Source organism: Dendrobates tinctorius, unplaced genomic scaffold (genome assembly GCF_039654945.1).
Source record: "Dendrobates tinctorius isolate UK_male_01 unplaced genomic scaffold, ASM3965494v1 ptg000003l, whole genome shotgun sequence".
Taxonomy (NCBI): Eukaryota; Metazoa; Chordata; class Amphibia; order Anura; family Dendrobatidae; genus Dendrobates; species Dendrobates tinctorius.
In genome coordinates, this window is record NW_027361671.1 from 2,991,815 (window position 1) to 3,005,243 (window position 13,429).

General features: G+C 43.2%; 1 protein-coding gene across 2 annotated transcripts in view; it reads right to left on the reverse strand.

Annotated features, from left to right (window-relative positions):
- ACOT12 (acyl-CoA thioesterase 12) overlaps positions 1-13,429 on the reverse strand; it is a 76,004-nt gene that overhangs the window by 27,921 nt on the left and 34,654 nt on the right. For both annotated transcript variants that reach the window (XM_073582057.1, XM_073581971.1), the window contains 3 exons: positions 7,917-8,052; positions 6,282-6,438; positions 5,758-5,877 (listed from right to left, as the gene is read on the reverse strand). In XM_073582057.1, coding sequence (XP_073438158.1) covers positions 5,758-5,877; positions 6,282-6,438; positions 7,917-8,052 — 413 coding nt within the window. The remainder of the gene's footprint in view (positions 1-5,757; positions 5,878-6,281; positions 6,439-7,916; positions 8,053-13,429) is intronic.

The window sequence follows — 13,429 nt, forward strand, 5'->3', positions numbered from 1 at the left end:
GCTGTAACCGTGAGTGAGGCAGTGGCGGCCGCGGGTGCTGCTATGTAGGCCGCGGAGCCTGGCGGCCCGGCTGCTGCAGCATTATGGGTAGGAAACTGGCCAGTAGGAGCAATGCCTAGTAAAAGACTGTGAAAAATGAGGATGAATGAACTCATGGAGATTAACATCCAACACTGCAGAGACACCATCACATGTTTCTCAACGTAGTGATTCTAGAGCAAAGCCCCCATTCCTTATGGGAAATATGTAAAAATATGCAAAAAACCTGGTTAGTCATTGCTTGTGCTGAGAAACATGTGATGGTGTCTCCGCGGCTTGTGTTTTGCATATTTTTACATATTTCCCATAAGGGATGGGGGCTTTACCCCGAAACAGCTGTCTGTGGATGGATACCATGATTTGGCATAGGTGGTTTCCTTCATTGGAGACTGCCCATCCCATGGTTGTTCCTTCCCGGGGAAAGACCTAGCTAGTCATTGCTTGCGTTGAGAAACATGTGAAGGTGTCTCCGCGGCTTGTGTTTTGCAGGTGCAAGCTTTGACTTGGAAATGCGTCTTGGGGCGATCCCAGGATGAATGGGTCCAGTTACAACAAGAAGATTGTGAACGTGCTCTGCTGAGGCAGTAGGTGACATCAAAGAGTCTTCCTAGTTCAAGAGAGAGATACGCCATCTTCGAAAACACTGCGGATTCTTCGGCAATGGGAACGCTTACAGATGAAGAATGGATTGCTGCATCGGAATGTGCAGCTTCAGAAAGAGCTGGTTGCCACCTGGCAGGTCATAGTTCCAGAAACTCTGTTACTAGAGATAGCTAACGAGGCACACAAAAAAAAAAAAGAGCTCACTTCGGTCAGGAAAAGACTATTGTGACGTCCAGCCCCCCCTAAAACTGCTAATGATAGACTGTCCATCGGGCCGGCCCATCAGGGGTATGAATATTGTTTAGTAATGGTGGATCCACTTCATGAAGTTAACCGTCGTGATACCAACCCGAGATCAGACCACCGAGTCGGCTGCACATGACATCAGCAAATATTTCATTCAAGTTTATGGCTGTCCGAAGCGAATCCATTCTGACCAGGGAGCCTGATTTTTTTAGGAAAAGTGATGGAGGAGTTGCATCGTATGTACAAAATTGAGAAGTCCCGCACCACGCCGTATCACCCTCAGGCAGTGGCGTAGCAACTGTTTGTGGCGCCCGGGGCGGTCGAAAAATTTGCCGCCCCTTTGGTCGATGATCATCCGGAAGCATCAGGAGAGCCCACACTACACTCAAAGATCTAATTTTTAGTCTGCTACTAACTCTGCTGTTATTATTTCTACATTTCTAGACTTTCATCTTCTTGCAGTTCTCTCTCTATATATATATGTATGTATTAGCTTGATGATGCTGGATGAAGACCTAATGGCTTTTTTTAATAATAATTTTTAATAATGTGACAGAAAAAAACAGAAAATATATGGGGAGGAGATGTACGAGGACACGTATATGGGGGGATGTACGAGGACACGTATAGGGGGAGATGTACGAGGACACGTATATATGGATATGGGGGATGTACGAGGACACGTATATATGGGGGGGGATGTACGAGGACACGTATAGGGGGATGTACGAGGACACGTATATATGGGGGGATGTACGAGAACACTTATATGGGGGATGATTATTGTATTAGGACACCTGTGGTGTGATGTCTATGTGGCATGTGACAGCTGTCTGTGGCTTCTCCCGTACAGATGTTGGTGGTGCATTCTCCGGTAATGGCCGCGGTGCACCCAGCAGCCTCTCCCACAAATCGCCCCCATACCATGCTCCCCAGTATCCCACCTCACCCCGTGCAGTACTGTCCTACCCTTTTCCTCTCGCTCCCAGCCGGGGCAGCAGCACCGCCATATTCTTTCCTCCTCCCGGGAGCATCAATAGGGCGGAGCCTCTGCAGCTGCTACGGTGCCAGGACGGGACAGAAAACCTAGGAAAGCAGAGCTGCTGCTGTGCTGACACATGCGCAGAGTGTACACACACAGGTGTATACACACACACACAGACACACACACACAGGCATACACACACACATAGGTGTATACACACACACACACACACACACACACACGTGTATACACACACACACACACGTGTATACACACAGACACACACACACACAGGCATACACAAACACAGGCATACACACACTCATAGGTGTATATACACACACAGGTGTATACACACACACAGGTGTATACACACACACAGGCATACACAAACACATATGTGTATATACACAGACACACACACACACACAGGTGTATACATACACACACACACATAGGTGTATATACACAGACACACACACACAGGCATACACAAACACAGGCATACACACACTCATAGGTGTATATACACACACAGGTGTATACACACACACAGGCATACACAAACAGGCATACACACACATGTGTATATACACAGACACACACACACAGGCGTACACACACACAGGTGTATACATACACACACACACATAGGTGTATATACACAGACACACACACAGGCGTACACACACAGGTGTATACACACACACACAGACACAGACACACACACAGGCGTACACACATAGGTGTATATACACACACACAGACACACACACACACACACAGGTGTATACACACACACACAGACACACACACAGGCATACACAAACAGGTGTACACACACATAGGTGGATACACACACAGGCGTACACACACACAGGTGTATACATACACACACATAGGTGGATACACACACACAGGTGTACACACACACATAGGTGTACATACACACATAGGTGGATACACACGGGCGTACACACACACACACACAGGCATACACAAACACAGGCATACACACACACATAGGTGTATATACACAGACACACACAGGCGTACACACACACACAGACACACACACACACACAGGCATACACAAATACAGGTGTACACACACATAGGTGGATACACACACACAGGTGTACACACACACACACACAGGTGTACACACACATAGGTGGATACACACACAGGTGTACACACACACACACAGGTGTACACACACACAGGTGTATACATACACACACAGGTGTACACACACACAGGTGTATACATACACACACAGACATACACACACACACACACACAGGTGTACATACACACACACACACACACATAAGTGTACATACACACACACACACATAAGTGTACATACACACACACACACATAAGTGTACATACACACACACACACATAAGTGTACATACACACACACACACATAAGTGTACATACACACACACACACATAAGTGTACATACACACACACACAGTGTGGCTGCATGCACAGATCCTTTCGCTGCTGCACATGGTGAGACACAGGCAGCGGTGTTGGTGGCACATAACTGCACACAATGGAGGCAGACACACACCCAGCGCAGCCTGTGATGAGGATGACAGCTGCCTGCACACAGGGCCGCCGGGGGCAGCCGCAGACCACCTTACCCCAGCCCCGCACTCACCAGCTCACTGCTTGGCTCTTCCTAACATGGCTCCTTGTGTGCATCACATTCCTGGCAGTCGCGACCATCCCACCATGACAGTCCTCCAGTGCAGCGGGGCTGACGTCAGCACTGCCTCTGCCCAGCGCAGCGCTGCTCACTGAGGGTCCAGGCGGAGAGGAGGGAGAAGCTGCTAGGTAGCAGGGGTACAGAGACTCTCGATAGGCGGAGGAGAAGGATGGAGGAAGGGTGGGAAGAGGCTGCATTACATTACCCCCTCACTGCACAGCCCCGCAGGCCGAAATGTACAGTCAGTGAGTCCAGGCTCCGCGCTTCTCCCACAGAGGAGAGGAATTGCTTCTGCTGCCGCGCCGCCCCCACACACGTGCCGCCTGGGGCGGACCGCCCCCCCCGCCCCCCCCACGCTACGCCACTGCCCTCAGGGTAACAGTGCCTGTGAACGATTCAACCGGACACCAATTCAATTGCGGAGGACCCTAGTGGAGGACTGGAAAGACCAATGGCCTGAGTATGTATCAGAATTAGTATGGGTATACAACAATAGAGTGCACCGAACCACTGGTTATACTCCCTATACCCTCTTATTCGGGTATGCAGGGAAAGGTATTACCGAGCTGGCGTTGGATCCAGAAGAGGACTACCCACAGACGGGGGTGTCCTCCTGGCTTCAGTAACATCGCCATTGTCTGCAGATCTTGCATCGTCTGGTACAGACCAGGCTTCGGGAGTTGGAGCATGCTTAGAAGACACCGCCACGGGGGGGGACAGATCTCCAGGCCAGGGACCGCATCTTGGTGCGAGAAAGACATCCTCGGGACAAACTGGAAAATTGGTGGGAAAAGGACCTGTATCGGGTAAAGCGACAAGTCAGCTCCGAAGGGCCTGTGTATGAGATTCAGCCTAAAGAAGGAAGCTCTCCTACTCGGATAGTTCACCAGAATAGGCTTCAGCCTTGTCTATCAAAAGATCCCATTCAAGTGGGAGAGGCACCGGAAACTCTCGAAAAAGCTCCTACAGTAGTGGAAGAGGAAAAAGAAGAAAGTTCTGAACGAGTGCCCGAGGATGGACAAGTAGAACAAGGACCCGGGGTCCCTGAAGAATCTGCCGCAGTGGGAACTGATGCACCATCGCTCTCCTCTATGCAACCTGACTCGACCACTCAGGAGGACTCCACTACTCCTTCCAATTTATGACTATTTGCTCTATTGTGAGATACCCCTTGTTCATCTATATTACCTCTCTCCCTGCGTGGAGTATCTACTGTTATAACAACTCTTTATAAAACACCCGTTAACTCTTGCTTTACCTCCTGCTCGTCACTGCATCCCGCATTCCTGCTAGTACCTTACACCGACGTTGGTCCTGGTCATATTGATCAACATTGTCTAGTCTAAGGTTGAACTGTTGAAGAATTGTACAGTCTTAAATGCACCAGATTTATCATAGAAGTTCCTGCTCTTTGATGAATCAGCCCTTAGACTAGACAGTCGTAAATATGCCAGATTTATCAAAAGGTTTTACACCAGTATTCTGGCATTAACAACTACAAAATGCATAATTTTGGCACAAGACTGCATTGAAATTTTGCAACATTTAGAATTGTGTTATTTTGGATTACAAAGTGGGCAGAGCTAGACACTGGCGTGGGGACTGCCGCTCATCAAATTTATGATGAGGATGGTGTTCACTACTCCAGCAGGGACTGCATGCATACACCTCTTCATGAATCAGGAGTGACTGACTCCAGCCCGTCCCCTCATCAGGACCGATGTATCACAACTGCTGCACCCAGTAAACAAAGTGACACATTGCTGGAATCAGGATCTCTATTCCTATATCATGCTGCTGCCAGATGAGGCAGCAAAAACCTGTTGACAGATTCCCTTTAAGCTGCTATTGAGCCACATTATGACAATAATGGGCAGAATGGACAAACTCAACAACAGGATCCACTTTTTCAGTATGCATCTCCAACTACTGTCCCCTCTAAGGATCGGATAAATTAATTTGGATGCATACTATACCATTTAAAATATTTCATGCAATTTTGTGAAGGCCATTATGGAAATGTAGTGGGGGGAAAAAAAAAAAAAAAAAAAAAAAAAAAAAAAACTTTCAGTGAAATCAAAACCAATACTAAATCAAAGTTTTGATAGCTGGATTATGCACTCGCTCCTCATCTAATTATTCTAAATGTCTGACATTACCTTTTTTGAAATGTGTTATTCACAATCGCCCTAAACACCAGTCTGTCTCCTACAGTGGATGGGCCTCTGAATTTGAACATATCCACAGACTTCAGAATTGCATGTGTTCGACAAAGACGGCTGTAGAGGAGAAGAAAAAAAAAAAGCCTCGAGTAAAACTATACATTTTATAAAAAAGACCAATCTAGCTGACATTCAATGACTGGCATACGGCGCTCTAACTTTCACCGTTGGGACTTTTACCCATCCGAAGAATCATGGGGCAGAGTGGTCACCGTGCTGCATCTGAATGCAGCCGTGCTTCAGATTGCCAAGGTAAAAAAAAAAAAAAATATTGTATAATGTGCAAAATATATAGCACTGCTGTCCCTTCATTTCTAAGATCATAGGGGTCCCAAAGGTTGGGTCACCACTGATGAAAATACTGTGGCCAAAGACATTGTAAGTTTTCGGTAATCATGCACTCTGGATTTAGCAATTCAATTTAAAAAAAAAAAAACTTCCAAAATCTCCCAGCTTATCACCTCGCAGAGATGTTGGCTACAGTTTCCATCCATGCCATGATTTGCCCCCCGAACGTATTTCCCTGATGGTTTGCATGGGGTGGAAGAACCAGTTCTATACTTTCCACGCGAGTGCAGTCTGTAGAGATCTTGTTGTCGTCTTTTTCCCAGTCTGCATCTAAAAGTAGGAAAGACAATAATGGGAAGTGGAACAAAACAAATGTATTGAAAACATTCTACACCCTCGCTTACACGGTGAATATTCAGGTCAATTCATGCCGTATACATAAGATTGTGTACTATATAGACATTGTGCATATTCTGCCTTATGCAACAAGGTTGCCAGGGGCATCGCTATAGGAGGAGGAGAGGGCAGTCGTGTGCACCCTGAGGGTGCATAAGAAAACAGCAGCATTTTAATGGCACATAGCAGGCAGGAGGCAAGAGCCTTAAGCCATGCCTTTGAATAATGCATTATCCATCTTATTTTTGTACCAATTTTGCATTCTAGAAATTTAATACACGGGAGTAAATACATGCGACAGACTCCTCTATAACATGAGCTGCGAAAACGACCGTGATCACCGCAGTTTGGACAACCATAATATATTCACATTTTATAACAAGTTAACATTTCTTTGGAAATAAAAAAAACTTAAAAGATGCAATAATGTTCTATATTAAGAGTTGTACTAGATTAGAAAAAGGATCTGCTTTCCTCTAAACTCCGCTTCTGGAATTAGTCATACAGCATTCATTTGACTAGGGCCTAGTTGTGGTGCCAGGTACACTCCATGGAGCAGAGTGGCATCACTTTGGGAAAATTGGAAGACCATATTCCAATCCAATACAACTGTATGGAAATTTCTATAGTGGAAAATTATTATGTTTTGCTTATATAGCGCCATCATATTCCTCAACATTTAGATACATAGTGAATAATCAAATTCACGGTGAATTACACATCTAGAGTTTAGAGCAGACAGACTCAAATTGAGGGTGGATGTCCACTATGCAAGTAGTGTTGATACCATGAAAAGGCTGTGCAAAAAAGGAGAGGGTAAAAGGATACTGAAAGAGGATTAGATACCTTTAGCTTGTGATGGGGGGGTGGAGGAGGCTTAGTCTGACGAAACAGAACTTCCTTAAAAAATATACGGTATATTATATATAATATCTATGCACTTAGTTTTGCAGACCTGCGCAGGTGTTCTGAGGATTAAGATCCCTGAAAAGTCATACGACTGAATCTGACTGCATGTGCGCAAGTTCAAGAAGTTGATAAAAGGAAACGCAATGTGCACCAAGTACTTGCACTGCATTGTTTCTGCATCATAAGTAACACTACAAACCTGCTCAAAAGTTCCAATACATTATGTTTAACAAAAGCTAGGGGCCCCCCATATAAAAATTGAATAGGGGCCTTCGGCCATCCCATTTGTTTTCAAAGACTAAAGTAGAAAAGAGTGGTTTAGAATACAACTAACTACCATAATTATCTCGAAGAAACTAATCAAGGGTCAATATTTTGAAGGGGGAGTGAGGGATAATAAAGATGTTAATAATGGAAGTAGGTATACAGTGGCTCCATTGCACAAGGTCACTTTACTTATTTTTCCATGTGATCATATTGTTAAACACATTTATCTTACAAACCATAAAAGCTGCAGCCATCTTCCATCAGATTGTTATAGGAGTCTTCATGATAAAGTCGTATACGCCTCCTCTCCGCTGCCAGGCTGTACTCCAAGTGATCCTGCGCACCCTGAAGCCTCACTGGTTTTAGATTAACCTGTAAAAAAGATGTGATAACATTTTATTCCAAATAACAGCAATAAAATTTAGACAGATTAATAACTTGTTGCATAATGCCTTAAGACCAGGCGGCTGTCGTGTGCCTAGTAGGTTACCGCAGATCTCCACAACGGAGACGGTTTGGACACACAACCATATAGAGAGGCTGCACACTGATTGTGGGGGCATTTTTTAACGCCTCTCCTGGGCAATGAAGAGCCATGTACTAGAACCCTGCCATGTCTCACAACTGGGGAATCCTACAGCATTATATTTTTTGCTGTTGCACTGATAAGGTTTGCCCTTTAGAAGTTTGTCCTCCCTCTCTAGTTGTGATGTGAGTAACCCCTCGCTTCTTTCTCATTCTGCGTATGTCAGCCATGTTAGGCCTGTTTCACATTTCCTTTTTTGTGATCAGTTGAAATCCGCCAAAGATGCAAAAAACGGATCCGCCGAAGTTGCTAAGGGCGAGAGAGACTAAAAATTCTAACGGACGGATGCAACGGACGACCGTCAGGCAAAATCCGCCGCTAATGCAAGACTATGGGGGGAAAAACGGATTCGCCAAATAAGGGGCAAATCCGTTTTTTTCTAAAGCTGGCGGATTTTGACTGACGTCAAAATACGGAAGTGGGAAACAGGCCTTAAGACGCTCATGTGTTTGCATTACTAGTTCAGAATAGTCTTTACGTAACTACAAAATTTCATCTTGAAAATAAACCTTCTGCAATCTTCATACCACTACTAGGAGCACAATTTCTAGAACTAAATGTTTGGCCCCAATAAAATAAAAACTATACTCACTTCCTGTGCCAGCGCAGTTCCAAAGTTGTCAGGAGTCGCTGTACCGGAGCTCGTCAAGGCTGCCATCAGGGCATTATTGCCCTTACTTCTGTATGGGGTCCAATGAGCAGCAGCACACAGGGGAGCCTACAGGGCCCCGCCTCTTGTGCTTCTGCCCAACGGGCCCCATCATGCACTAATGTGCTGTGCACTGTGAGCCTGTGGCACACACGTCTGTGTCAGGAGCTTTCTTGGAGCTGTGCACAGCCGCCTAATCTTGACGGCTGCGCAGCTCCTACTCCCTCCACCCTCCCTGGACTTCTGGTCAGGAGTCGGCGCATACGTGATGACGCCATCGCGTACGCGCCGACATATATGGGGATACTGTGACCAGAAGCGGAGCTGCGCCTGCTGTGGATTGCTTATGAGATAAGTATGTAAAATGTTTTTTTTTTTCCTCTTTAGAAAATGAATTAAATTGGTTAGGAGAAGATGAGAGGGGACTGCACATGAGGAAGGGGGGCTGCAAATCATGTGAGGGAGGGGACGAGAACTGCACATGATGAAGTGGGGGAGAACGGGGGACAGCGAATGATGAAGTGAGGGTGGAAGGGGGACTGCGAATGATGAAGTGAGGGTGGAAGGGGGACTGCAAATGATGAATTGAGGGTGAGGGATGGGGGACAGCAATTGAATTGAAGTTAAGGTGGGGGATGGGGAGCGCAAATGAGGACCTGGGGAGAGCAAATAATGATGAATTTTGAGGGTGGTAGGAATAAAAGTATTGAATGTGGGGGGAGAGGAGTTGATAATGAATTAGAGGGTGAAGTGTGAGAGAGAAGACATGACAACAAATTGGGGAGGAAGGGGCATGTAAATATAATGAATTGGTGGAGCGGGAGGCACATAGTGGGGGCATTGAGTATGCAGTGACTGGTAATTAATTGGGGGAAAGAGTACAGGGGCTAATTAATGTATATATTTATTATGTGGGAAAAATGGCTATAGTTGGGGGGGCACAGTGGTGGATTATAATTTATATTTGGAATGGTGGATTGCATAACTAATTATATATTAATGGTGGGTGTACATCTGTATTCAGCTGTGTAGTGTAGAAGGGAAAAAAGTGGGAGGATGTGCTCTGGAAGCGGTGCTCTAGATAACAATGTTTTATTTTATGTAGAGACAAGCCCTGGCTGGAAGAAATGGTGGTGGTCTGCGCTGCATGAAAAAGAAAAGCAAAGGTGAAGGACTTCAGCTAGAGACATCACTGAAGAGTGTGTTACCTGTACACTGACAATATACACTGTACACTATATACAGAGCTCCTGTGTATAATGTCACCAGTTATCCCTGTATTACCTGTACACTGACACTATATACAAAGCTCCTGTGTATAATGGCATTAGTATTTGTTATTTTTTTTTAATTAATGATCTGTATTGTAGTATTCGATCACTATGTGGTTGTAATATATGGTCTGGTGATGGTGTGGTGGTATTTGTTCCCTGTATGTGGTATTATTCTGTCACTATGCCATGGTAACATGTGGTCAGGTCATGATGTGGAGGTATTTTTTCCTTGTATGTGGTAGTATTCGGTCACTGTGGTGATAATATGCGATCTGGTCATGGTGAGGCTGTATTTCTCCCTTGTATATGTGGTATTATTGGTCAATCTAAAAAAAATGTGACTCATTCCCTTAAAGAAAAAGAAAAATATACCTAAAAAGAGTATTTGATATTTTAAGAAATGCTAAATAGGTTAGAGTAGAGCTCGTTCAAAAGAGTCTACCTTGGCGTGGTGGCGGCTTAAAAATTCTTTTGGGCAAAACAAAAGCTGCTGGCTATGTATATGATCTGGCGTTTGATGGGAACTGTTAATATCAGATTGGTGAGGACGTGGTGCAGAAGATTAGTTTTTCCAAGAGTGGACGATGGGACTGGAAGGTTCGAGGGGTGTGGAGGAGGAGCTGGAGTGGAGGTAGGGCAGAGTCTCAAAGGGACCCAAAAATTTTTGCCAATATGGGGCCCTGAAATTCCTAGTGGTAGCCCTGGCTATCGTGCGGTGTTGTGACACATGGTGCCCAGCGACCAATCAGCTATTTGGTCACTGTCTCCACCTTCACATGAATTGAACATAAAAAGTAAGTCAGTGTTCAGCGACAGCCCAGACTTCCTCTTCATGTTCAATCCGTACGAAGGCAGAGACCATGACACCAGCGCTGATTGGGCTTCAGGCACCAAGTGTCGTGCAACCGCACAACAGCCCCGGGACTGCAAGTGCCAACACCGCTAGAATGGCATCGACACGGGAGGAGAGTATAGGGTTTTTTATTTTAAATCGGGGCTAAACATTTAGTTCAAGAAGGGGTTGTCCTAGTAGTTTATGGGTGACTACTTAGTCTTTCATTCAGTTTTTTATGAAGATGTTCACTGATTATTTTACACACAGTATAGTTCTCTCTTTTTGGTAATGTCCTTATATCAGTTTTCTCAAATTTAAAGATTGCAACCTGCGGTCTGGCAGATTCACAGGTAGACTTGCCCATCAGGAGCCCTGTGGTCACCATACTATGCTGTAGCCAGGCTGTTCTAAATATGTGAAGTGCCTTAGAAAATTGCTTATACAGCATAATGGAAGCGGTGTCTGACCCCATCCAAAAAAAAAAAAAAAAGTCTTAAGATCCAGAAATAAGCACTAGCCCATTTCATGGTGGATGTTACCTTATTGATAGGGTTTAATTATGTCTGCCTACTAGCAATCTCTATTTGGGAGAACTCAAATTCTTCAAAATATATTACACACACATCCAATACTTTTAATATAACCGGATAAGAAAATAACCCCTTTAACCGCAACTTGCACATTCAAAGCAAAAAGGGGGATAATTCTTATGGTGTTAAATAATGTAGTTTTGTGACGTTCTGCATAAAAGACATTTAGGTACTTGGTTTTCATTTCTAATTTTCTTGCGCAAAACATTACATTTTTATGTGGAAACATTCTTTCCTTGTTTGGATAATTTGATGCATGAACCCCAAATGTAATTGACTTTAAGAATAAATCAAATTAAGGACTCCTGATGTATTTACATAAATACAGTTATACCCAAAAAGACAGTATCCTCGGAGTGCTCTTTATTGGCTAACCAGAAAACGTATCTTTGCAGCTTTCAGAACTCAGAGGCTCCTTCATCAAGCAGAATTACTGATGAATTACTGATACAAGAGCACAACATTGAAGAGTTATAACAAGTCATGTAGTGGATGGGGTGATGCCAGTAGTAAGGGGGCTGTATTACTCGTCAAAAAGAAATCTGACAGGTACCACGCCCCTATCAAAGTGTATCAAACATGCCCCTTTTATACAATTTGATATCAAATTGTTATAAAAGGGATGTGTTTGATACACTTTTATACAATTTGATATCAAATTGTATATAAAAAGGTATTATAGGACAAAATATTTATATGTCCAATTATTTTCTCTTTTATAGGACTTTTAATAAAGTAGAATAAAAGTAGAATAAAAGGATCGTGATTGAATCACTTTTATATCAATCGCTATTGTTTGATATAAAAGGTTGTGTTTGATACACTTTTATACAATTTGATATCAAATTGTATATAAAAAGGTATTATGGGACAAAATATTTATATGTCCAACTATTTTCTCTTTTATAGGACTTTTAATAAAGTAGAATAAAAGTAGAATAAAAGGATCGTGATTGAATCACTTTTATATCAATCGCTATTGTTTGATATAAAAGGTTGTGTTTGATACGCTTTTATATGACCAATAAAGGACCCTTTTATATCCTTTTTATACTTTAATTAGTATCGGTTCATTGGGCATATTATGTATATGGCCAATATTTTAATAAAGGAATCAAATGTTTGCCTTTTATAGACATTTTATACTTTAATTAGTATCGATGCAATGGGTGTATTATTTATATGGTGAATATTTTAATAAAGGAAACATTTTATTCGAATTGTAAATAAAAATGAGAGACGCCATTTTTATGAAAAATATAATAGTGTTTATTGAACAACAATCAAATACATTTTATAAAGCATTACATTTGACATTTACGCTGTCATTTTAGAAGTACATTCAATTACATTTTATTTATCACACTGCACTGCAGTTAATCAAATCAAAATATATATAATACAGGACAGTATAAAGTGTTACAAAAAGCGTTACATTCATATATAACAATTTGTATATTTAATATTATAAATATATACATCACATTTCTTATATAATAATTTAATGCATTACAATTGAACAGAACCAATGTTACATAGTGAGCCACATGGACTGTAGTAATGGAACAGTACTTTTTTTAGGCATCAGTGGCCCTTGTGTGATACCTAATGGTGAGAAGTGTAAAGGACGGATCGCCCGACTGGGGGTGGATAGGGCTCGAGGATTATACACGCCATCAGTTTCATTCATGGGCATTTTTAATTTATCTAAATGGACTCTAGTTGCGGAATTGCCCACAACTGTGGATGGCATATTTAACTCGGCCATAGCGTGCATAAATGTATTCCAGCCCCTTGGTAAATTCCTGCCAGTTA